This window comes from Amblyomma mixtum, chromosome 4 (assembly GCF_055824585.1).
Source record: "Amblyomma mixtum isolate Tamu chromosome 4, ASM5582458v1, whole genome shotgun sequence".
Lineage (NCBI taxonomy): Eukaryota > Metazoa > Arthropoda > Arachnida > Ixodida > Ixodidae > Amblyomma > Amblyomma mixtum.
In genome coordinates, this window is record NC_143015.1 from 63,096,924 (window position 1) to 63,121,979 (window position 25,056).

The 25,056-nt window shown below is 48.1% G+C and overlaps 1 protein-coding gene and 1 long non-coding RNA gene across 23 annotated transcripts in view; both read left to right on the forward strand.

Annotated features, from left to right (window-relative positions):
* LOC149346609 (uncharacterized) overlaps positions 1-4,477 on the forward strand; it is a 58,519-nt gene extending 54,042 nt beyond the window's left edge. For 3 of the 21 annotated variants that reach the window (XM_089586519.1, XM_089586520.1, XM_089586527.1), the window contains one exon: positions 2,610-4,410. Coding sequence is in view for 1 of the 21 variants with exons in the window: in XM_089586536.1 (XP_089442662.1) it covers positions 2,610-2,732 (123 nt within the window). In the remaining 20 variants the exon portion in view is untranslated. Of the gene's footprint in view, positions 1-2,609 lie in introns of all 21 variants that reach the window. The other 18 variants (XR_016292426.1, XM_089586518.1, XR_016292429.1 and 15 more) reach the window with 15 other exon arrangements.
* A 12,317-nt stretch (positions 4,478-16,794) lies between these two features.
* LOC149346612 (uncharacterized) overlaps positions 16,795-25,056 on the forward strand; it is a 47,455-nt gene continuing 39,193 nt past the window's right edge. Inside the window, exons 1-3 of one of the 2 annotated variants that reach the window (XR_016292431.1) lie at positions 16,795-19,130; positions 20,844-20,983; positions 23,106-23,241. This is a non-coding gene — a long non-coding RNA (uncharacterized LOC149346612). The remainder of the gene's footprint in view (positions 19,131-20,843; positions 20,984-23,105; positions 23,242-25,056) is intronic. The other variant, XR_016292430.1, reaches the window with a different exon arrangement.

The window sequence follows — 25,056 nt, forward strand, 5'->3', positions numbered from 1 at the left end:
CAAACAACTTAGCTTTGTGAAGCGCAAGCCATGTGGCATTAATAATGAACGAGCTTGTCTACTGCGTAGTCATTAGGCACAGTGACATCGGTAAATGGCGTGATTAGCAGCAATGCGACGACATTCGCGAAATGTGGCGTTTTTACTTTCCAATACAACGCTTCGAAAAAACCACAGGATAACGACGCATTACCATAACTTCATAAGAGTGTTCGACAGCACCGGTGATAAACGGTCAAAAATAAGCGTACGGAGCTGGCAGTGTGCCGCAGTTGAGGCGACGCCACACTTTGGGGCACAAGTCAGTCGTTTTTGAAAATGGTCCGTCACAAAAATGCGACGTCAGGTAATGGGGCTGCCGCATTTGGCAGGAGGTCGTGTGTACTTATTTGCGTGGACTTAACTAATGGAGCATTCCTGCATTGCTTATTTGTAGCTTAACATGGAACCTGCCTGCAGGCATGGCGCGAGGTTGAAACATAAGTTTTCCGGACGATGCTTTCTATTTAGCCATAAATAACAGTTCGCCTTCTTCACATATGTGCAGGGAGAGCCACCCCCTCACCTCTAATCATGGCACCACGTGTATGTGTCACCACTACGCGCACTTATGCGTGCACTCCCAGACATACTTAGAGTGTCTAGAGGTAGCGGTCTCGGTCACAAAGGAGATGTCCTCGACTTTGCGTCGCAAACTCAAGGAGAGACCAGCTACCAAGTGACAAGGGGTGCAGTTGTTTGGTGCCCAGCTTTCGCTGCTCGGAAGCCAGAGAATGGGTCGGAGCCAAAGGTTCACAATCAAAGTTTACACAGCAGAGAGACGACGCACAGGATTTTTCGGTCACTCGTACGAACACATAAAAAAGTTATTTACAATACACTTTACAATACAATGCAACTCGTGCAAAGCAACACTCGAGAGTGGTTATAATACAAAAATTAGGGGGGCGCTTTGTTGACCTAAACTGCGGTGAGGCGAAAGCCTTAAGCGCGGTGTTGCTGATTGTGTCACTGATGTGTTGTTAAGGTGTTAAGCTTCGCCTCTAAGAGTGGAACGCGACAGCGTCTTGAAACGGTGCCAGGGTGTCCACAGAACGCTATCGCTCGTTCGGCTCTATGGGTCGCTCGTCGGTAAATTGGATTTTGAGGAAAGGAAATGTATCTGTCACGCATAACTCGGTGGACACCTGAACCTCGCCGCAAGGGGAAGGGAGGAAAATGGGAGTGAACGAAGACACCGTATTCACTATACTCCGTCTCGCAAGCTGTGCCTACGAAAGGTACAGCTCTCTCGTCCAACCAGGATGGAACGCACTACATTAGTGTGTTCCTACGCGCCTGTGGTTCGATCCACCTGATGTCCAGGTGGCTTCTTTCTACCTATAGCAGGTGGCGCTTGATGTCTTTTTATTCTTTTTTTGGTTTGTTTTTGGACAGGCGGACGCCCGTTCCAAAGGGACTAGCCCCACTTTTTTTTTGTCGCAACCTGTTCTCATCAGTTCCTCTGTTGTCGCGTCGCAGTAAATTTCAGTCATGTGCATATAAATTTATTTACTCCAGCGTGCCGAGGCAGCCGAGTGTCGATGGTGGCGAAATGCAAAACAAGCTCATGTGCTGCGCGAGAGGCAACGCACGTTAAACGGCCCGCGTTCAACAACACTCGGCCCGCGTTCAACATCTCCGTTGTCCACTTGTAAAGCGTTCGCTCGCTCACCTGCGCGAGTTTTGCCGTCCTCTTGATGAGCACATTTGTACTCCAACTGCCACCGCACTCGACGCGAAGCGCTTCAAGAACATTTAAAGCCACCTGCTTCGCCTGCTTGGGGAAACAGCGCACTGTCGGTGTAGAGCACACAGGAGACACAACATACTCGACCAACGCCATGTTGGAAAGTGGCGACGCATCACTACCTCGCAGCAGGCCTCCGCAGAGCTGTGTCCGTACGGGCTTTGTCTGGTAATTTCACCAGTGATTGAAACACTCCCTACCATTTAAATATCCTGTCCAAATCATGTTTTTAGTTGCAATGCTTATTGTTTTGATTAATAGTCATACACTCCTGAAATATTCGAGCGACTATTTTCTGCGTTTCTGCAGCCCTGATTGGACGACAGAGCTCTACCTTCCGTAGTGCTGCAAACATCTTGTGAGACGAAGTATAGACGCTCCTTTGTTCATTCCAAATCATCGAGCTGGCATGGCAGAGAGGTTAGCGTGCTTGTCTCGCACTCCCGAGGCCCTGGTTCGATTCCCCAACTCGATCAATTTCCTACTCGGTTTATTTATCTGGTCCTACTGGAAGGGCTAATTACGCTAATTGATTAATTAAGCAATTAACTAAACTCATTTCTACTTACTTGGAGTGTCGCTATACGATCCCATTAACTGGCTGCATGGTTACTGGCCAAAGATTGGCCCGGTTTGAAATTCGCGCACTGTGACGTCACGGCCATATCGACCAATTGAAAAGCGTGACATTTCGGTCGATAATTCCTGCTTACAACGATGAGGTATTAAATGCTTTCGCCTTCAAAGAATTATTGCACCTAAAGTGCACTTGCACAAGAGAGAGAAACAAACGCAATTTGTTCAACGGCCTTTGCGACAGTTTGACGACCAGAGGTTCACGACGAAGCTGTCCGGCAGGCTGGCGCACACTGCCTTCCTGGTCCTTGGCTGTGTGAGCTGTGTTGACCAGGAAGTCGAGCTGTTGTGCCTCTCTGGAACTTGAATGGCGCTCGTATTGACAGACAGTGGTAAGCGCCCTTCATTTATAGGTCACTCTGCCTCAGTTCGCTCTTCACGCCCGGGCAGACTTTCACATACACACTGTATCAGCTGCGCACTTTCCTCCAACCTCTCGCGCCGAGCGCGCGTCCTCATTCCGTCGCCACCAGGGCACGAGCGAAGGGGAGAGGGCATCACTTAGCATTTTTCAAGGCCACGCCCTCTCCGTCAGCACTAAGTATAGACCACTCCGATGTATAAACCACTGAAACAATGTGGAACAATCGATGACACGGGCTTGCATAATTCCCTTCGCGCCTCACACCGGCATGCGATAGGAGAGAGCAACAACACACACAGTTGGATAAGGCACTTCCCGGGGGTATTTATCCCCTGCTTTAATGGCCCCTGCTGGCAAGATTCCTGCTGCGCGGCACTGATTTTTCGAAAATTCACTGAATTTTTATGTGACAAATATGTAGGTGTACTCAACTGTACTCAGCTGTATTCAGTCTTCAATTCACTACTATAACCGTGCGGGCTTTGAGATGTGAATCACATGATTGTGTGATTGATTCCTAGACCTTGGCGCACTCTCAGAAATCAACTCAGGGACCCTACCTCCTGTGTCAGCGCAAAGAGAGACGCAGAAAATGTTCGAGGCAATAGTCCCGCTGTAATCGCTTAGAGGCAAACAATCGGTGTTTTATTCACGAGTGCATGCTCTGATGGCTTAGTGGCAAAGAATCGGCGTTGTATCTACGCTGTATACGCGCATTCAAATATGACTCTGGTCAATGCGTGCATCAAAGATGCATCCAAACATGCATCCTGAATCAGAATGTTCTGTTTTTTTTTTGTTTTTTTTGCTGACGGTAACTTACCGGCTTCTTGTAGTACAAGTCTTTCTACCATGTCTTTGCTTTATGCTAGGCTGGAAGTAAGGTTTTCGTGATTTTCTTAACCAATAAGGAAATATGGTGAGTGACAGAGGCCCGTGTGCTTTGCGATATCAGTGCATGTCAAAGAACGCCAGGTGGTCCAAAATTTCCGGAACCCTTCACTACGGTGTCTCTCATAGCCTCGAAGTTTCTAAGAATGCTCGGAACGTGTGGATTGAGTTCCCGCGACACAAAGACGAGTTCAGATTCCTACTGCACCTCTAATAAAGCCTGCTGCTTCTCTGTTGTTACATCCCATTAAGTTCGCGTGTGGAACATCCTTATGGACTGCCACTTTAGCACGGTCTTCCAGTTCCCGCGATGTCAGGTTGGTGCTGTAGGTGACAAGGTTACAAAATACACAAAATTTCCTGGCCACTTTCCTCTGCCATTATTTCTAGTTTATAAACTGTCGTTTTAAAGTGAAAGCTTTACTGCACCATTTTCTGCGAGGTTTTCCTTCTACATCGGTTTGACAGCCAGCAACCTTGAGCAGCTCTGCAGCTGCGCCGAAACCGATGAAGAGCGGGAGCTTTGAAAGCAAGCGAAGGGCGCATAACTGGCCCCACTGGGACAGAGAACACCTCAGTCGTACCTTAAGCTACGTGACTATTGACAGACGCGCGTACATGTATTACGGCGGAAGCCTTGAATGCCACATCGTTGTAAGCAGGAGTTGTGGATAGAAATGTCACACTTTTCAATTGATCGAAATGGTCGTGACGTCACAGTGTGCGAATCTCAAAAGTGGCCACTCGTACTTTGACTAGTAACCGTGCAACAAATTTAAGGGATGGTTCAGGGATGTTCCTTTTAAAATAAATAAATTAAACCCTGTAGGAAATTGGTCAGGGTGGGGAATCGAACCAGGGTCTTCGGAGCGCGAGACAAGCACGCTAACTACTCCGTCATGCCAGCTCGATGGTTTGGAATGAATAAAGGCAGAGCTAGTGAATAGGGTGTCTTTTTTCACTCCCATCTTCCTCCATTCCTTTATGGCGAGGCTCAGGTGTCTAACGAGATATGCGAGAAAGATACATTTTCTTTCCTCAAAAAGCCAATTCACCGATGATCAAGTCGTAGAGCCGAATGGTCGATCGCATTCTGTGGATTGCCTGGCAGCGTTCCAAGACGCTGCCGCGTTCCACTCTTAGAGGCGAAGCTTATCTTAACCACACATCAGTGCAATAAGCTGCAACACCGCGCCTAAGGCTTTCGCCTCACTTGGTCAACAAAGCGCACCCCTGAATTTTCGGAATTCACAACCTTGTTACAGAAACGCGGCACTAGGCGAAGCACTAAATCCGCCAGTGTTTTGCGCGATATCAGTGCTCGTTAAAGATCCCTAGAAGCTCGAAATTATTTCGGACACCTACCGCACCTCTTTCATTCTTTCTTTTTTCACTCCTTTATTCCTTCCCATATGGCGCGGGTTCGAGTGTCCACCGATATATGTTAGACCATCCTTTCCTTTTTAAAAACAAACTTTAATTTTCATTTCTTTAGGCCTTCGGCGTCCATTGTGTTCATAGGCACTGGCGTTGAAAAATTCAGGGTCACTTTGACTGTCTAAAGTGCGTAGAGGCGAAACCGTTTTCCGCTCCACTTTGGCTGCTTCTGTGGCACTGGTGGCGTCACATGTAATTGAGTACTAATTACGAAGTGATGACAAATCACTGGTTAATGGTTAATTACTGATTAATGCCTGAATACTAATTAACTGCTAATTAATGACGTTTAAGCTTCACCTTTAGGAGTGGAACGCGACAGCGTGTTGTAGCGCTGCCACGGAACGCCACCACCCGTTCGGCGCGTGCCTTGCCGCTTGAACGCAACGCTTTTTGAGGAAAAGAAATGGCGCAGTAATTCTCTGTCATCTCGGTGGACACCTGAACCGCACCCTAGAGGAAGGGAGGAAGTGAGAAAGAAGAAAGACAAAGATGGCCCGTAATGGAGAAAATGAAAATTGTATTTGAGGAAAGGAAATTACGCAGTAACTGTCTCACATATATACCCGTCAAAGAAAGACAAAGATGGCCCGTAATGAAGAAAATGAAAGACAAAGATGGGCCGTAATGAAGAAAATGAAAATTGTATTTGAGGAAAGGAAATTACGCAGTAACTGTCTCACATATATACCCGTCAAAATTCAGGGGAGGGGGGGTGCACTCTTTTGACCTAAAGTGCGGTCACTGATGTGTGGTTAAGATGTTAAGCTTCGCCTCTAAGAGTGGAACGCGACAGCGTCTTGCAACGCTGCCCGGGAGTCCATAGAACGCCATCGCCCATTCGGTTGTACGCCTCGCTCGTCGGTAAATTATTTCCGAGGCAAGCAAAACCGGACCGTCCCAACCAACGAGGACCTAAAACTCAACGTCTACCTAGAAGGGACGCCCATACCCGAAAAGACAACAATAAGAATTTTGGGCATGTGGGTTCAATCCAACCAGCGCAGTACTCACACTTTTACCCTGCTGAAAGCAACAACGCTACAAGTCGCACGCATGATCACCCGCATCACCAACAGGCGACATGGCATGCGTGAAGAAGACACACTAAAACTAGTCAGAAGCCTAGTAGTTAGTCGAATCACGTACAGCCTACCCTACCAGTGCCTCAGCAAAAATGAAATACAACAAGCGGATGCCCTGCTACGCAAAGCGTATAAGAAAGCGCTCCGACTACCACGCAACACGTCTAAAGAAAAACTCATGGCCCTGGGATTACACAACACCTTTGAGGAGCTACGAGAGGCGCAGCTTGAGTCGCAAAAACTCAGGCTGTTGCAAACAACGACAGGAAGAGCGCTCCTGCAGAGGCACGGATACCGCGAGCAGATGCGAGAAATGTCGAGGACGGCAACGATCCCCGACGAGCTTCGCAAGACCCTCAAGGTAGCTCCAATACCAAAAAACATGGATTCCAACCTCCATCGAGGCAGAAGAGAAGCGAGGGCCGAATTCATTGAGAAAACATACTCTCCTCAAGCCACGACCGTGTATACAGACGCGTCTTGGAGAGGAAGAGATACCAAAATCGCTGTAGCGGCGGTGGTCGATTCGTCTTTACGCGAAATGACCAGCGCGTATCTTCGAGGCTGCACAGCCGCAGAGTCCGAGGAAGTAGCCGTTGCTCTAGCGGTGGCGGAGGGCTATAGAACCGGGCGGTCACTAACAATACTCGCGGACTCTCAAACAGCCTGCCGAAATTACATGAATGGCAGGATAGGTCGTCACGCGCTCCGTATACTCCTCGCAGCGAGCGACAGAATTAAAAACCAGGAAGAAGAAAACGACAAGATCCCACACAAAATTGTGTGGGTACCGGGGCACACGGGGGTGGCAGGGAACGAAGAGGCCGACAGGATAGCTCGAGGATATATTACTTTCCGAGCATCCGACGAGACCGCCGAACTCGCGCCAGCACCCAGGGAATATTCGGCCATACTACAAAACTATAGAGGCAGAAGAATGCGATATCCCCCACCGCACAAATCTCTCAGCAGAAAGGAAGCTGTCACTTGGAGACAATTACAAACAGGCTCTTTCCCAAACCTACATATACTAAACAAAATGCACCCTACGATATACACGGACAAATGTCCCTGGTGCGACGAAAAACCTACTCTATACCACATCACATGGGCCTGCCAAAACATACACGTGGTCCCCAAAATACAAAACCCGAGTGCGGAGCAGTGGGAGACTCTGCTGTCCAGCGACCGCTGTGAAGACCAACAAGGTCTGGTGCAGCGAGCTCAACGGGCGGCAGTGGCCAGCGGAGCCCTGGACTGAGGGCAACCGACCACTGATTAGAGGCGGACGACTTCGACGGAGCAGGCTCCTGGGGGTAGAACCAAGACGTCTCTGAAGATACCCCCAAACCGCAGGAAAAACCATTAGTGTAAATAAAGTTTTCCGTTCCTTCCGACTCGCGAGGGGCATGTCGGAACGTCGAGCAGGGCTGGGTACCATATCTAGCCTACCGCATTCTTCAAAACAGCGTCTACACCGGTGACCCCGCTCACCGGCGTATCGTTTGGGCTCCCGCTCACATGGGCCTTGAGGGAAATGAGGCAGCTGACGCCGCCGCCCGCGCGCTCTCTCACCGGACATTCCCCTCCGACCCTGACGATCAGGAACTCGAATTTATTCCAGCTTACACCTTCAAAGACATCGTTTTACTCTATCAATCTGGCCATGGTCTTTATCCCCGCCCGTGTAAAGGTCTGTCAAAGGCGGATGAGTGGTTTCTGCTCCGCCTGTATACTAATACTTTGCTGTGCCCGGCAGCTCTGAAACACTTCGACCCTTCTTTCTCGGGCAGCTGTCCGCACTGTGCGGAGAAGTCTTCGGACATCTACCACACGGTGTGGGCCTGCCCCTCCAACCCTGCTATCCCCCCTCACCCCAACCCCACCCGGGAGGACTGGGAGGCGACCCTGCTCGGCTGCTCTGACCTGCAGGCCCAACGGGCCTTGGTCGCGCGAGCCCGCGCGGCGGCCGATGCCACTGGGGTCCCGAACTAGGGACCTCCACCTAGTATTTGTAAGGGCTGGCCCCCTCTGGGTCAGCTCATGCATAACTTCCTCTATTATAGCTATACATAAATGTTTTCCACCACCACCGTCGGTAAATTGGTTATTGAGGAAAGGAAATCTATCTGTCTCTCACATCTCGATGGACACCTAAACCTCGCCGGAAGGGAAGGGAGGAGGATGGCAGTGAGCGAAGACACCGTACTCACTAGGCGCGCTTTGTTCATTCCAAACAGTCGAGCTGGCATGGCGGAGTGGATAGCATGCTCGTCTCGCACCCCGAAGACCGGGGTTCGATTTCCGAGCTCGACCAACATCCTACTCGGTTCTATTTATTTATATGACCTCACTAGAAAAGTTAATTACGCTAATTGGGTAATTAAGCAATTAACTAAGCTCAGTCCCACTTTCTTGGAGCATCACTATAGGATCCCTTCAATTGGTTGCATGGCTACTAGCCAAAGTACAATTGGCCCCGTTTGAAATTGGCGCACTGTGACGTCACGACCGTTTCGACCAACTGAAAAGCGTGACATTTCTGTCGACAACTGCTGCTTACAACGATGAGACATTAAAGGCTTTCGCCTTAAAATGTTTGACACCCATTATTCCAGTGAAAGGAAGTGCACATAGCTGGCTCCCTGGGTCGGCAGACACCACAAACACGCTTTGGGGTACGTGGCGGTGGTAAAAAAAAAAAGTTTGCATGCGTTAGTGCTGAAAACATTCTCGCAGGCACGCGGCACTACACCATTAAGCCGCTCCATTCATTGGGGTGGCACGGCAGCAATAGGCCGCAGCATTAATTGGGTGACCAACTCTGCAATTTCGCCTCCATTGAAATTTGATCCCGGCTGCTGCGGATGAAGTTCGATGGAGGTGAAATTCTAGAGGCCCGTGTAATGTGCAATGTCAGTGCAAGTTAACTTCATGCCATCAACCATTCATTTAACTGTCACCTGCCAGGGTAGCGGGGTCCCTTTTAATTCTACAATTCCCTTTACTAGGCTGGATTATGTGAGCAATCGGCAGCCACCGGAGCCATTCGATACATTGAATTGAGCAAGCGTTTTTTGTATACTCACAAGCAACTCTCATACGGCATTGGTTCCTCAAACGCCATAGCGCGGAGGCTTTTCGAGAAGCATTGACTATTCGCGCTGCCATGAACACACAACCATCTTTCTGCAGATGACTGAGACAAATATGAGAAGCATTTCAGGAGAGCAAGCTGCCGGGCTAGTTGGTGAAGCATGTTAAATTGGAGAAGCATGTCCGCGCATCAGTCCAGAGCAGTATCTGCTTGCAGCAAGAGCGACGGAAATGGTGCGACCCGTCACGTGCGTAGTGAGGCATCACGTTCCGGCTTCATGACCTTGGCGGCCTTGAAGGCCCCACGTGGTGGCCGCCTTCGAGTGGAAGCCTGTGGTCCGACTCGACACCCAAGGTACGCATGCATGTCAACTGCTCACTGAGGCGACGCATAATTCGCTCCTGCACATAGTGTAAGCCAGTATGAGGCTGAGCATATTGGCACGCATTGTGCGAAAGGACGTGTGTCGCTGTCTTGCCACTTGACCTTTAAACTACCGCGCACCTGCCTTGTCTGGATGTAGTGGAAATCGACTAACGCATTATTGGCGAAACGTTCGTCATATTCCAGAGCACCAGGGAGGGACACGGACCAGAGTGTGATGTAAACATTCTGCAAAGCTTAGAGAAATTGAGAGTTGTACAAACTTTTTTTGAATCGAGAGTTTCCGAGGCACAAATTCCTGGCAAAAAAGAAGGTACACGAAATCAAGATATCTTCGCAGGCTCTGTTATTGCTAGACAGTAAATTTTTAGGCATGAGGATATTTTTTCGCTGTCAACTTGCGAGTGGATATTCTGAACTTCATTGAATCAGATCAAACACTCGAGAATTTTCTGTGCGGAGCGCTTGCCGAAATTTCTCCGCGATTTGGATGTAAAACCTCACCTTAATTCCGGTTCACTCCACAGTTCGATGAAATGCTCGTTATGATGAAATACTCGCTGACGCAAAAAGAGAAACGCCTGCTAGCAACAAAATACGCTAAGGAATCGTGGTTTTTTCCGACTCTGCAGAAAGATTACGAGCGAATTTGAGCCCGCCCTAGAGCATGGGAGATACTCCGAGCCCGGATGGGACGAGCCCACAGGAATTGTTTTCCGCAGGAGGCATCGCCCCTCTGGCAGAGAGCGGAATGTCGCGCCGATGGTACTGCACGCGACGAGTAACCGAGCCCGAGGGAGCTATCACCAGCGCGCGCACGCAGCATTCACCTGGTCCGTGCCATTGCGACACCGACACTCTCCCTTCTTAACGATCCCAAAAGCTAGAGAAGGATCATCCCGGGGAAGCAAACCGAAAGGGACTGCCGGGGGCGTGTCCCTATAATGTAGTAAAATATTGCTTTACGATCATTCAGAAGATTGTGTGGGCCAAATACGAGAATCGTGTCCCCGCACCATAGCGGCGCTGCCTTCTGAAGAGGCACCTTGTGGCAGGCAGTCGACACCTACCAACACATGCTTTGTCTGGCAGCTGGCTTTAGCTTCATGACCCTCGTTGCCATGAAGGCCCCACGTGATGGCCGCCGGTGAGTGCAGAAGCTGCCGATCTGACTCACAATCCACGCACATGTATCTACATCGCACCCAGACGGTTCAGCAAGTATGAGAGATTAGTCTATAGTGTCATTGCAAGGCACCCTATGTTGCTAACATTTGAATACTGTTATTTCCATGCGTTTTGTAAAATGGTGGCAATTCTTGCCTGATATTTTTTCTTCTTTGTCATATCTGTAAGAAACGCTTAGGATCAACGTGTATTTTCCTTAGAAAGTATCGCAATTTGAACAATGTGTCCCCGGGCTTATTTACAATGGACGTGCTTCTTCATCAAGAGGGAAAAAATTGCATAAAGAAATTATCTCATCTTGTTATCAAACATTTCATAGTCTTAAAGCAATTCGGGTATGGCCTACTCTCCCATGATTTCGGGTCCTGTCAGTCTTCACCGAATAGCAGCCGCCTTGTACCGCCTCTTCGGAAAGCATTGAGCGAATACGGCGGAGGGCTTTGAGTGAGAGGTGCCTTTTGTTCTCTTGTAGCCTCTGAGTTCGCCTGGCAACGATGAGAGAGGCAGGAAAACGAAGCCCTGCGCTAGTTTTAAAACCAAACCCAAGATAGATCTAACAGAAGTCGTGCAGGGATGTTTTACGTATCTATAGGTTGGTCTCGAAGTGGCACGGATCGTTTATTTGGAAAAAAATTCAGGGGGCACTTTGACTGTCTAAAGTGGGTAGAGGCGGAAGCGTTTTCCGCACCACCTTCGCTGTTTCTGTGGTACTGGTGGCGTCACATATAATTGAGTACTAATTACTAAGTGATGGCAAATCACTAATTAATCGTTAATTGCTTATTAGTGCCTGAATACTAATTAACTGCTAATTAATGACGCTTAAGCTACGCCTTTAGGAGTGGAACGGACAGCGCGTTGTAGCGCTGCCAGGGAGTCCACGGAACGCCACCACCCGTTCGGCGCGATGCCTTGCCCTTTGAACGCAACGCTTTTTGAGGAAAGGAAATGGCGCAGTAATTCTCTGTCATCTCGGTGGATACCTGAACCGCACCGTAGAGGAAGGGAGGAAGTGGGAGTAAAAGAAGATAGATAAAGAGGAGCCATAATGAAGAAAATGAAAATTGTATTTGAGGAAAGGAAATTACGCAGTAACTGTCTCACATATCTCGGTGGACACCCGTCAAAATTCAGGGGGGCATTTTTTTTGACCTAAAGTGTGGTCACTGATGTGTGCTTAAGATGTTAAGCTTCGCCCCTAAGAGTGGAACGCGACAGCGTCTTGCAACGCTGCCAAGGAGTCCATAGAACGCCATCGCCCATTCGGTTCTACGCCTCGCTCGTCGGTAAATTGGTTTTTGAGGAAAGGAAATGTATCTGTCTCTCATTTGTCGGTGGACACCTAAACCTCCCCGGAAGGGAATGGAGGAGGATGAGGGTGAGTGAAGACACCGTATTCACTAGACGCGCCTTTGTTCATCCCAAACCATCGAGCTGGCATGGCGGAGTGGATAGCATGCTCGTCTCTCACGCCGAAGACCGGGGTTCGATTCCTGACCTCGACCAATTTCTTAATCGGTTTTATTTATTTATATGGCGTGACTAGTAAAGCTAATTAGGCTAATTGGGTAATTAAGCAATTAACTAAGATCAGTCCCACTTACTTGGAGCATCACTACACGATCCCTTCAATTGGTTGCATGGTTAATTACTAGCCAAAGTGCAATTGGCCCCGTTTGAAATTCCCGCACTGTTACGTCACGACCGTTTCCACCAATTGAAAAGCGTGACATTTTTTGTCGACAACTGCTGCTTACAACGATGAGACATTAAAGGCTTCCGCCTTAAAAAAAGTTCCTTCGGCCATTTATTCTTTCTCTGCAGCTTATCGATCGGTATAACTTGCGTACTTCCGCAAGGTAACCACCGCAGCATACACTTTCTTGAAAACTCTTCAGAGAGAAACGTCGAGGCACTGTAGTTACAGCCTGATTTTATGAACAAATATTAAGGATTTCACTGCGCTTTCTTGAATTGAATCGTCTGTACAAATTTGCTCTTGTCGGTGTTGTAAGGCAAAAGTTTTAAACTGGACGGAGCCTATCTGACTTTATATTTCAGAAAACAATGGTTTGAAAACGCTAATATGGATATATTTAAAATATGCGCACTCCATATCAGATTGTTGCTAAAACTGATTTCTAGATATTTGCAAAGTTCAAAAGTAAGGCATTTGTACTTGCAGTATCTGGAACCAGAACAGCTGCCTTAAAGTCGTTCATTTGTGGTCAGCTACGCCTTCTGGACAGTAGTTGTTTTGTGGGTGAACATCAGCCCTCCAGCCTCACCCCACAACCGGGAAGGCGACGTGGGCTGGGTATAGCTGCCCATGGCAGATGGGCATGTAATTAACAAAATTTGTTACCAACTTAACCCACACAGTGCATTTCGACCGCAAAATTTTTTCGTGCGTGACTGCTGCTCCAGTGTTCGAGTGCAGAAAATCTCAACCTTAATGAATGCCCTTCTAATTTATTCCAGTGCATTGTCAACGCACTTCAATTTCGCAATACATCTGGTTGTACACAGAGATTAACCTCTCATGCATGTAAAATTTTAGAGCACATTATTTAAAAACACATCATGGAATACCTCGAATCACATCATTTATTAACAAATGTTCAGCGTGGCTTCAGACGCGATTTCAGCACTTTGACACAACTTAACGAATTTACTCACGACATTTGCAGTAACCATGATGCAGGCAATCAGATAGATGCAATATTTAATGATTTTTCGAAGGCATTCGATACAGTGATTCACTCAGAACTTATGTATAAACTTTACATGATCCTCAACAACCTCCGCCTTCTCAATTGGATTTCAAGTTTTCTTTCCAACCGTTCTGAATTTGTGTCCTTCAACCGAACTAATTCTAGGGTAGCAGATGTGCCCTCAGGAGTTCCACAGGGTTCTGTATTGGACCAATTGCTTTTCTTGATTTTTATAAATGACTTGCCTTGTAACATCACCTGTAACCTACGTTTGTATGCTGATGACTGCGTGTTGTATCACAAAATTTCCTGCCTTGATGATCACTTGCACCTTCAGAAATAATCATTTTCAGAATTTAACTCTTGGTGTGCTACAAGGCAAATGACTATTAACATCCGCAAAACCGTTAGTAAAGTTTCACAGGTTCTTTATCTTCCCTTGAACCAGAGGTGCACCGTCAGAGACGGTTTATCTAACTGGAAGACTGAAGCTCTTCGCACCAGGGGTGCCCCGTCAGAGACGGTCTCAAGATGAGTTAACACGCAGGGATAGAGGAAATTCTTGAAGGTTTATGTACAGATATTTACAGAATAAACAAGTTAAAGGCACTCGAGACGAATTAAACGGCACAAAGATACAAAACAACAAAAAGGTTGGAATTGGCTAACACTAGGGGAGGCCCCTACTGGCATAGCCGAAGATGCGTAGCATCTCACCTTAGCGCAGAACCCCGCTTCCAGCTCCGGGGCCCGGTTTTAAAGCCTTAAAGGCCCGGCCCACATTTGGTCGCTTCCAATCATGTTGCACTGCTCACATGATTGGTTTACCGAGAGCATGGCCAGCCCTCCAGCTTCCGTAGGGTAAAACGCCCTTTCCACAAACAAAAACGCACGGTCGTGCCAGCACATGCGGAGTCGGAACATTCTCTCCGCCACAAAATAAAATAAAAACAAACAAATATACATTCGTGCCAGCACGTGCGCGAATCGGTACCGCGGGACGGTGGACACCCGTAGTTCCTGGCGCGTTCGCGAGCGGCCGCGTTCCGAGAAAGGAGACGCTTCGCTTTGAGCGCTGCCAGCCGCGTTCCGATGACCCCGCGTACACTAACGATCCCTTACACGCCCTTCCCAAGATTCTACAAAGGGCTCAAATGCCACTTTTAGAATTATAACAAAGGGACCGGTACGGGTCACAAAACCACCCTGTGGGTGACACACCGCAGATACACTAGCACTGCCATAACAAAACCAAAAGCAAAATAATGCACATGGGCACCAACACAACATTACTCAAAATGCTTACGGGCACCAAGAAAACATAAACAAATTGCACACTAAAATACACACAGTGGCATGCCTGCCGTACGCCGTAACACGGCGTCCATGTAACCAGTTCACTTGCATGCACGCCCGCGTCCTGCTCGCGAACAAGCACACACACACACTGACACTCGCAACTGGAGCGTTCAGTAGCACACATATGATGTCCTTAAGAGGCCACGTGAGCCTCCTTAGTCGCACCGAGCGTCCCTGTGTGCGTTCGAGAGACTACGATCTCATTCAATACGGTTAACGCCTAACTGCAACTCGGCTCATTAGGCTGGTGCCACAGCGGGTCGAGAGCTCGAAAGCCGGTGCACTCCAGGATCAAAGGCGTCGTGGTATTCGATGGGTCCAAATCCCTGACCACGCGACGCCCTTGAGGGCACGCTCTCTTCGGCGCGCCAATACGAGACGCGTGCTGCGTAATGAGCACAGCCCCTGTCCAGTGTAATCATATCAGTGCGGCCGCTTTTGCCACACGGGATTTGGCGTACTGCAGCACAGAACGTGCTGCTCCACGCGCTGACTTTAAACGTGAAGGGTACGCACCTGCCTCCTGCTACTCTACTTCGCTTGAGGCCATTTGCACCTTTACTGCACCGACAAACCTTGAAATTGCCGCTCCGTGCTTGATCGGCGCTTGCCGGCTTCGTGGCATAGTCTGAGGCTGCCTGAGCTCCCTCGCAGTCACTTGACCCTAATTTGCCTTGTGGCAAGTCGCCACGCATCTCCTTGTCCTCGAAGGACCTGGTGGGACACACGTCCTGTGCGTTCAACAACTGCGCGGCGCTCGGTCCCGTCGGCCCATCAAGCCAACCTTCGTTCTTTGCCTCGGATGGAAGGTTCCTGGCATCAATAGCGCTACGGGACACTTTATGCCCTATGCCCGACACGGTGTGCGGTTGCGTCAACGCTAGGTTTGCTGCTGTCACTAGCTCCCCGATCCGACGTCTGTCGTCGCTTGTCGTTTCACGTTGAACAAACTGCTCTTTTTCGCAGCTTGCCTGTGGCCGAGTTTTTATTCCTGAACTCGCGTCCGCGTACCTGGTGTCATTTGTGGTAGAGCTAGCCTGTGCAGCTGGATCGTGGGAGTGCGCGTTCACCGCCTCGAATACCGCGACGCTGCGTTCCGTCACGATACTTTCTTCACGAGAGATTACAGTTTCGTGGACAGCTGGCTCTCTCTTTTCTTCTGCCTGGCTGTTTTGTTGACCTGTGCTTGACAGGTCTTTGCCTTCGCGTTCCAGCACAGGCGGCCTCTCCACTCGGGACTCGGGCAAGTTCTCCCTGGTTAGTTGACTAGCTCTCCTAGACTCTTTGAGCTTGGCCAGCTCGAGTTCTAGCTGCTGGCGCTTTGCTTCCAACGCCTGCAATTCTGGAGGTTTTTCCTCGCATAGCAGCGCCTTTCCTCCATTCACTTTTGCAAGCTCTGCCTTATAATAAGCTAAGCGCGCCTTCGCCAATTCTACTCGGTACTTCACATCAAGTGAGTGCCGGCTTGGATAACTCTCCATACCGCCTTCCGTACCCCTCAGCTGTCCTACCGGCTCGAACACAGGGACGTGAACAATGCGACCAAGGAAACTCACGGTTTCGATGCGTCGATCCGCATTGCCAGCTCCTTGGCGTCGGAGTCCACCGCCACTTTCCCCGGACGCTGCGATGAGCTGTCGCACGCCGCTGGTCCGCCGCCGGTGACCGTCAAGTTATCGACGCGCTGCTTTTCTGGACCGTATGCAGTCCCGCGTCGCTGGACTACTGCCGTGGTCCTTGCATCCTTGCCGCCGTCTCTCCACAGGTCCTGTCTCGAACGCTGACCTGTTGCCTTGTCGTCGCCTTTCTCCCTGCCTTCCGTCTTCTTCCTGCGCCGTCTTCCGATGGCCGCAGGATCCTGTCGACTGCGCCAGTAAAGTTTCACAGGTTTTTTATCTTCCCTTGCACCAGAGGTGCACCGTCAGAGTCGGTTTATCTAACTGGAAGACTGAAGCTCTTCGCACCAGGGGTGCCCCGTCAGAGACGGTCTCAAGATGAGTTAACACGCAGGGATAGAGGAAATTCTTGAAGGTTTATGTACAGATATTTACAGAATAAACAAGTTAAAGGCACTCGAGACAAATTAAACGGCACAAAGATACAAAACAACAAAAAGGGTGGAACTGGCTAACACTAGGGAAGGCCCCTACTGGCATAGCCGAAGATGCGTAGCATCTCACCTTAGCGCAGAGCCCCGCTTCCGGCTCCGGGGCCCGGTTTTAAAGCCTTAAAGGCCCGGCCCACATTTGGTCGCTGCCAATCATGTTGCACTGCTCACATGATTGGTTTACCGAGAGCATGGCCAGCCCTCCAGCTTCCGTAGGGCAAAACGCCCTTTACACAAACAAAAACGCACGGTCGTGCCAGCACATGCGGAGTCGGAACATTCTCTCCGCCACAAAATAAAATAAAAACAAACACAAATATACATTCGTGCCAGCACGTGCGCGAATCGGTACCGCTGGATGGTGGACACCCGTAGTTCCTGGCGCGTTCGCGAGCGGCCGCGTTCCGAGAAAGGAGACGCTTCGCTTTGAGCGCTGCCAGCCGCGTTCCGATGACCCCGCGTACACTAACGATCCCTTACACCGTTGTTATGACTTTCTCTAATAGAACGACACCTTCCGTCTTTACTGACTCAATTAGGAATACCCCCATCCAGAGTGTGAGTCAGTGCAAATACCTTGGTCTTATTTTCACACCCAGTATGTCATGGTCCAAACACACAGATTTCATGACCTGAAAGGCACTTAAAAAGTTAGGATACCTCCGTCGCACAATAAAAGCTGCTCCTAGAGATACGCAACTAGTAATGTTTAAATCGCTAATCCGTCCACTACTTGAATACGCCTCCCCTGTCTGGAACCCGCACAAACAACGCGAAATTAACCAAATCGAGGCAGTGCAGAAGAAAGCCGTTCGCTTCATATGCCACAGGTTTGGTAGAGATTTTTCGCCTTCCAAAGCACTTTCATCACTGGGCCTGCAGCCACTCTCATCTCGACGAAGGACTGAGTCTTTATTGCATTATTAACTCTTCCTGCCGGACCTTTGCAAATGATTACCTAATCCATGCTAAACCATTTAAAACTAGAAATCACCACAGCCTAAACATCACGCCTTAGTTTGCCAGCACGGACACTTTTAAATACAGTTTTTTCCCGTGTAATCGAATATTGGAATTGTTTACCCGGTTCTACTCGCTCTCCTCCTTTACAGCTGTGTTTAGCGGCTATGGAGTAGTTTTTCCGTTTTTCTTGTTTTCACTCATACTGTTTCGGATGTTTCGAACGTTTGCCATTGTTGTGCTCCATGTTTTCCTACACTGTTGGTCACACCCACCCCTGCAATAGCCCAATAGGGCTGCAGTATGTATAAATAAATAAATAAAATAGCAGAGACTGCTGTGAGGTGCGAGGTATACTTTCGCTCGACTCGGTATGGACTTAATAGTCAACGCAGGGCACTTATTCCTGGCCACTACCTTTCTGGAAGCAGTGGATATGTCCCGTCGGCGCATATTCCTAACTCTATCGCATCCAGTAATATCCTCGGTGTTACCACCAAAGAGGCTGAACGCACAAAAATGGCCATACATGCACTGATTTCTTATATCAATACGCTAATCGGCCACAAGTGATTTTGTACCTAAGAACATCTTTTAAGTGACAAAGACCCCAAGTGACATAAGTTTCCATCTGCGTCATACCTCAGTTGTTTGCACTTTATACACCCGCGCCAGTCAAAGCTGTCGATGATATTCCCCTTACTGGCGGTAGACAATCTGAAAGGTGTTTGCCGAGGTATCGTCCAGAGCAGCAGTTAAAAACTTGGAGCAACCGGAGACCGGGCTCCATTCTGCAGACAAATTTAGATGATAGAATCATTAGCCATTAGAGTGTAAGAGATCTCGCAAGCCATCGCTTAATTTTCTCCTGCTACCATAAGCGTATAAAGTACACATATACGCTGTATACTTATTACACTGTACACTAATTACCAATATTTGTATTCTTGGTTTTCGCAGGTAGCCGTCTTGGAGGTCGATTCTTGCACTGTGGTCCACTTCATGGCGCTATATGTCAGCTTACTTGTCCTGAACTTGGCAAGGAGCCCTCGTGTCGACCCTGAACCCGGCTGGCGGGAGACGCGTCCTGCTGCAGTTTAGCTTTATTCTTGAGGCCATGTGGGTGAATAGTTGAGCTGAGTTTTCTTGTGTGCCTGCTTGGTGTGACAGTATAATTGTGGACAATACCAGTTCGTCTGGCACCTCCGGCCGCATTAGTAATCATTGAACAAATGGACATCGAACTCTGATTCACTAGTATTGTTAGACACCAACTTTCTGTAGCCGCTCCTACATAATAAAATAGCTTATCTACAATCTACAAACAAAACTTTCAAGACGAACGGAATACTCGGCCCATATCCACCACGATACGCCTTAAATATTATAGATTGAAAAATAAACTGCTTTACTTTAAGTAAAAAGTGACTTAGTCAAGATATGTTTGTGTACAGTGGTAGCTTCTATGCATAAAGACAGAAGGAACGGGAAATGTCACATTAATTGTCGGAAGCCAGGAGTGAGTCTATGAACGTACTTGCGTATTTACATGGTCTGCCCAGCGGCCGAATCTAGGTCTTGTACGTCGGCACAAGAGAGCGGTCGAGGTGGCACTTCCTTCATTGCTTCCTGTCTAACCCTTCACAGCGAAGTTCTGTCAATTCGCGACACACTTGTTGCACGCCATGTACTCGCCACTATAGGGAATTTGGATAGTAAGTTTCATGTGAACATGTTCCCAACACCGAGTGCTTTCCAGTCAAAAGGTTACGTACCATTGTGTTTGGTTTGGTTTGGTTTATTCAGGTTTAGCGTCCCAAAGCGACTCAGGCTATCAGGGACGCCGTAGTTATGGGCTTCAGAAATTTCGGACACCTAGGGTTGTTTATCGTGCACTGACATCGCACAGTACACGGGCATCTAGAATTTCGCTTCCGTCGAAATTCGGCCACCGCTGCCAGGATAGTAAGGTGTGAAAAAAAATGCGTCGGGAATGCAATACTTCAGGCCAGAGTCCAGCACTGTTTCTGTAAAACGGGACGTTTGTTAGAGAAATAATAATTAGTCTTTCGGGCTTCGAGACGGTTCCATACCTTCGACTTTGTCTTTCATTCAGCCTGAAATAGTTGCCTTAAAAGGGTCATACGCTAGTTGCTCCTTAATGTGGATATTCTTACTTATCTAATTCGTCGCCACTAACAAAGTATAACGTGGGGGTACCAATTTTTTCATTGCTTCCTTCGTAAAGCAGGCATTGAAAGGTTAAAAATGCGCGGAACATACTTGGACCAAAACATTTGTAATAAAAATTGAGTTCTGAGGGCACTATTGAGAACATGGCTACATATAAGCTTTCATAAGCACGGGTTCTAAAGTCTCCCATAATGAAATAAAAGCAGAAAAAGTTTTCTTTGAATTTCTTTGGAGGATAACTTCTAGCGGCCCGTGTACTGTGCGATGTCAGTGCGCGTTAAAGAATCCCAGGTGGTCGAAATTTCCGGAACCCTTCACTTTCGGCGTCTCTCATAGCCTGAGTAGCTTTAGGACGTTAAATCCCATAATCCAAGCCAAACCTTTTAATCATTCACCTCTATAAATATCGCTGAAGATCATCATATCATAACTTGGTTCTGGAAGTGTGCTTTCATGACTCTAAATAAACCTCGTACCCTCACGGTTTACTTGATCGCACAAAGCAAACCACGATGTGCGAACGGATTAATGCGACCACTTCTTCCCTCCTTTTCGAAAACAGAAGTCAAGTCATTTGGACCCGGTGTCCTTTTTCTTGCCTCAAAGTGAAGAATACCCTTCACAATTGTCCTTTTGCAGAATGGCCGGGCTCGCCATGATCCTCCATGGAAAATACACTGGAATTCCAGTGGCTCCTCTGCACTGCGCCTCTAGCTGCAACAGCGACGGGAGCCACGGTGGAGACAGCGTCACAGCCTTCGTATTACAGCAAAGGCCCGGTGAGCCATTTCTGCCTCTCCTGTTTCCTGATTGGCTGGCATGTCCTACAGTTTTGTTGCCGGGACAAACCGGATAGAACAAGGGTACTATCGAGAGTATTCACTGATGTCACAGCGGCCGCCATTATGTTGCCTGTGCAGAACTGCGAAAGGCTGCGGGCGTGTCTGAGATCGTTGCCCCCTCTTCCAGTATGCACTGCTAAAACTTTGCGCCGGAGAACAAAATGGCGCATGTGACGTCACGCGATAACCTGTTATACGTGGTCGGAACAGAAGCGACTCTACCAAGCGCGCGTTTTTAATCCCCACAGTTCGCCGCGTGCAAAGCAACTTCTGCGTGATTAATGCACTGCCAGATGTTGTGAACTCGAGGCAGTAAAGCTGCCCTCAGATTTGATCGATCAGTTCTATTGGAATCTAGTGTTCACTTTTATGGTTTATTCCTAAAAATGCTTCAAAAAACAGTAAAAATGGTTCGAAGGGATGCGCAAGTTCTTGGCAGCATGTTATTATATACGAAAAAGGAGTACCTAAAAACTCCTATTACCCGATGAAATATTGAGTAATTACTCAGTCGTATCCCCAGGATGGCGATTCGAAAACCAGATTAAAACAAGGCTGATGACAAAGTACTTCCTGTTTAAAATCTTGTTCCTCGTGTGCGTTTTCTCGAAACGCACTCTAGAGTGGTTTCGATGCCACAAAAAAAGGGAAGACAAACGAAAAGCACCAACCCTTGCTGCAAACTACAGATTTTAACCTCCGTGGTTTTTTTTTCCCCCTGATAGGCGGTGGGAAGTGACCCAAAATGCAGTTGAGGTATCCACTGACAAAATGAGCCACTTACGGTGCCTTTTCTTTCCTCTGCACCAACAGATTGTCTAACTAAATTATCAGACTGTTGACAGAGTATCAGACAGAAGAGTTTTGAGTGTTCCAGCACTATGTAGAGCTACCGAGAATTAGAATAGTTTCACCCTGTCCCACTCCAAGGTGTTAATTTTCCGTGAAAAGGAGGCAACAATCTGTTGGCAGCCCTGTGAGTGCAATAGTTAAGTTATGATGTACTCCATGCAACTAGAAAATAACGCCGGAGAAGAGAGGCTGCAGCTGTCCTCAACGTAGTTTTTTTTCCATGCCACACGTGGTTATGTGTATGCATGGCCTTTGCAGGAAACTGTTGCCTCTAAGGATGGTGAACATAACTCGGGGTCAGTTATATCGACTTGTCTGCTCTGAACTTGGCGACGTGTGACGCCTTACGGTCTAGCTGCCCGCAAGTGAAAAAAAAATTACATTCATGATTGAATGAGCTTTCAAGATTTTTGAGTGTTAAAGTCATTCTGCGTGGCGTACGCCCCGAGTATGCGTCATCTTTTTTGTGCACTCTTTCTCGATAAAAATGCAGGGGAAGCCTTTGCTGGATAAGAAACAAAGTCACAGAACAGTTATCATTGCGTACTTCTAGATCAGCGGCGGCCCCTTGCGCAGAATAATGTAATATCTATAAGTCGTAATTATTTTTTTTGTTACTCACAGAGTGCGCGTGCCGTACCTATTGAGGCTGTAACACATTATTGAGGCTGTAACACAACCACAAAATTCCTCTGGAGTTCCCTCTTGGTGCTTCGTTTTCTTCCTTGCGAAGTAATGTAGCTCATAGGCAAACTTGCTACGCACTAATGATTTACATCTTAGTAGCACGTTGCTTGCGATCCCACCTCGGAGCTGTGGGTTGTAATCCCACCAGCGGCACGTGGTTGTTTTGTGTTTTAAATCAGTTGTCTTTAAGCGAGAAAAAACTTACAGTATTAATTTCCTATTGCTTAACACGACAAATAAAAGACTTTCCAGTATGCCCCTTGGTTTCAGTGACTGATGGTTTTCTTCATGTACGTCATGACGAGCCCTCTTACCCTACCCCTTGACTGGTCAGCATCACACAGAGGTCGTTTACCTTGACCGTGCTGATATCCACTTTCATGTCCAATTTTTTGACATAAAAGCAGAGTAGGCTCATTTGGGAAACGTCCGAAGGCGTGCCATTTAGTTCATGCGCAGCTGTTGCCACAATAGTTGCCACAATAGCTAACGGTGATCACTGTTGGTCTCCATCTTGCAGACCGGCTAGCCTCGCATCGCGGCCGGAAGAAGGCAGCTGTGACACTGGTTCTTCGTCTCCAATGCCTGCGTCACGCTTCAAACTGGCTGCTATGCTTCTAGCAGCATCACTGTCCTCATCACACTACAAAATCTAGGTGAGTGACTGCTGATCTGTGAGATGGCATTGGTGTATTCAAGAACCAGAATGTACGGTGGCGATTCCTACATGGGAGGGAGGAGGAAGTATTTGCAGATATTAATGTTCTTGAAATTGTTCTTGTGATATTAATTTTCTTGAAAATGCGAGGTACACATGTCCTTTGTAGTCGTGTGACTGCCTTCTAGTGGATGCTAAAAAGAAATCGGCGTCTTATTTCAAAATTTTCTCGACATTGGAATATTCACCTAAATATTTCACCGCTATTCGAGGGCACAAAGCGCATTCTTTTTTTGTTTTCTACGCCACCTATGTCAAAGGGCATAGTGCCTTAAAATTTAACAAGTGCCAAGGCAGGGCAGCTACAAAGTTTATGGAGAGAGTCTCTGAGCTCGTTCACCATGCTAATCGAATACACCAATTGGATTACATTTTTGCATGTTCCATTCATGCGTTCGCTGCAAGAAAAAAAGCGGCAAATGAGTGCTTTTGACTTCTGCCCAATCCATACCCAACAATTATGAATAAAGCATTTTTCAGCGGGACAACGTTTATAAAAGCAATTTTTTCTATAATGTTAGATTTCAGTACAACAACCAATCGCTAGACGCAGATCACTAGACGGCAGTCTTGCGTTTTTCTTTATTAATGTTCATTCTGCCCCGCCGGGGGCTAAATGGTTTCTGCGCTCGGCTGCTGCACCCTAAAGACGCGGGTTCGATCCCGGCCACTTTGGTGGAATTTGTTCAGCTACCGCCATGCGCCGACACTGCGCTGCGCCTGACGACGACGACGTTATGCGCCGCCACTACGCTGCGCCTGACGACGACGAAGTTGCCCCGCTCTCTTGGTGCTGGCTACGCCCGTCTACGCTGCCAGATCCTGCACGGCGGTTCGGTCTATTGAGGACGCCTAATAAACGCACCCCTACAATTGGTGGAGGTGCTGGGTACGTCCCCTACCAACCTGGAACTCCGGAGCCGTACGCTGCCGCCTGTGTCAACCATGCCAGATGAGACTACCCCAACACCGGCGGCCAGTTCAACCACCGTCATTTGTTCTGGCGCCATCTGGCAGCGTAGACGGGCGTAGCCAGCACCAAGAGAGCGGGGCAACTTCGTCGTCGTCAGGCGCAGCGTAGTGGCGGCGCATAACGTCGTCGTCGTCAGGCGCAGCGCGGTGTCGGCGCATGGCGGTAGCGGAACCTGTCACAGTTGGCACACTTCTGTACCAAAATTCTGGCAAAATTCTGGAAGCCTGCACTGTGCGAGTGTCAGTGCAGGTTAAAAGATACCCAGGTGGTCAATTTCCGGACTCCTTCTTTACGGCATCCCTCATAGCCTGAGTCACCTTAGTACCTTAAACCCTCGTAAACCAAACCAAGTAATTTCGTTACACAGCAATCAGGTCGTTTTTGGAGGACGACATTCTAAATGCTGTCCCATTAAAAAGGAAGAATATTCTCTAAGTTCTTCCTAGGGTAGTCCCTCTCAAACAAAATTTGAGCACTTTTGATGCAAAATCTAAATTCGGTTTTTCAGGTTTCTTTTCAGGGAATATAACTAGCCAATGGCAAATACACTACTGTGTTGACAAAGTTATATCTTCAAAGGCTGACTTCCTGGTACATTTTACTTTCGCGGCTACTAATTTTCAATATGTCCTCCGCTGCAGCTAACATAAACTGAAAGGCAAGCACTGAAAATTAAACCACCATTGAATGGTGGTTGAATTTTGTTGAGTACATAAATGCATTTAAGATTATTGCAAGGGTCCGACTCAACTTTCAAATCCGGCTATTTGGTTTAATTCT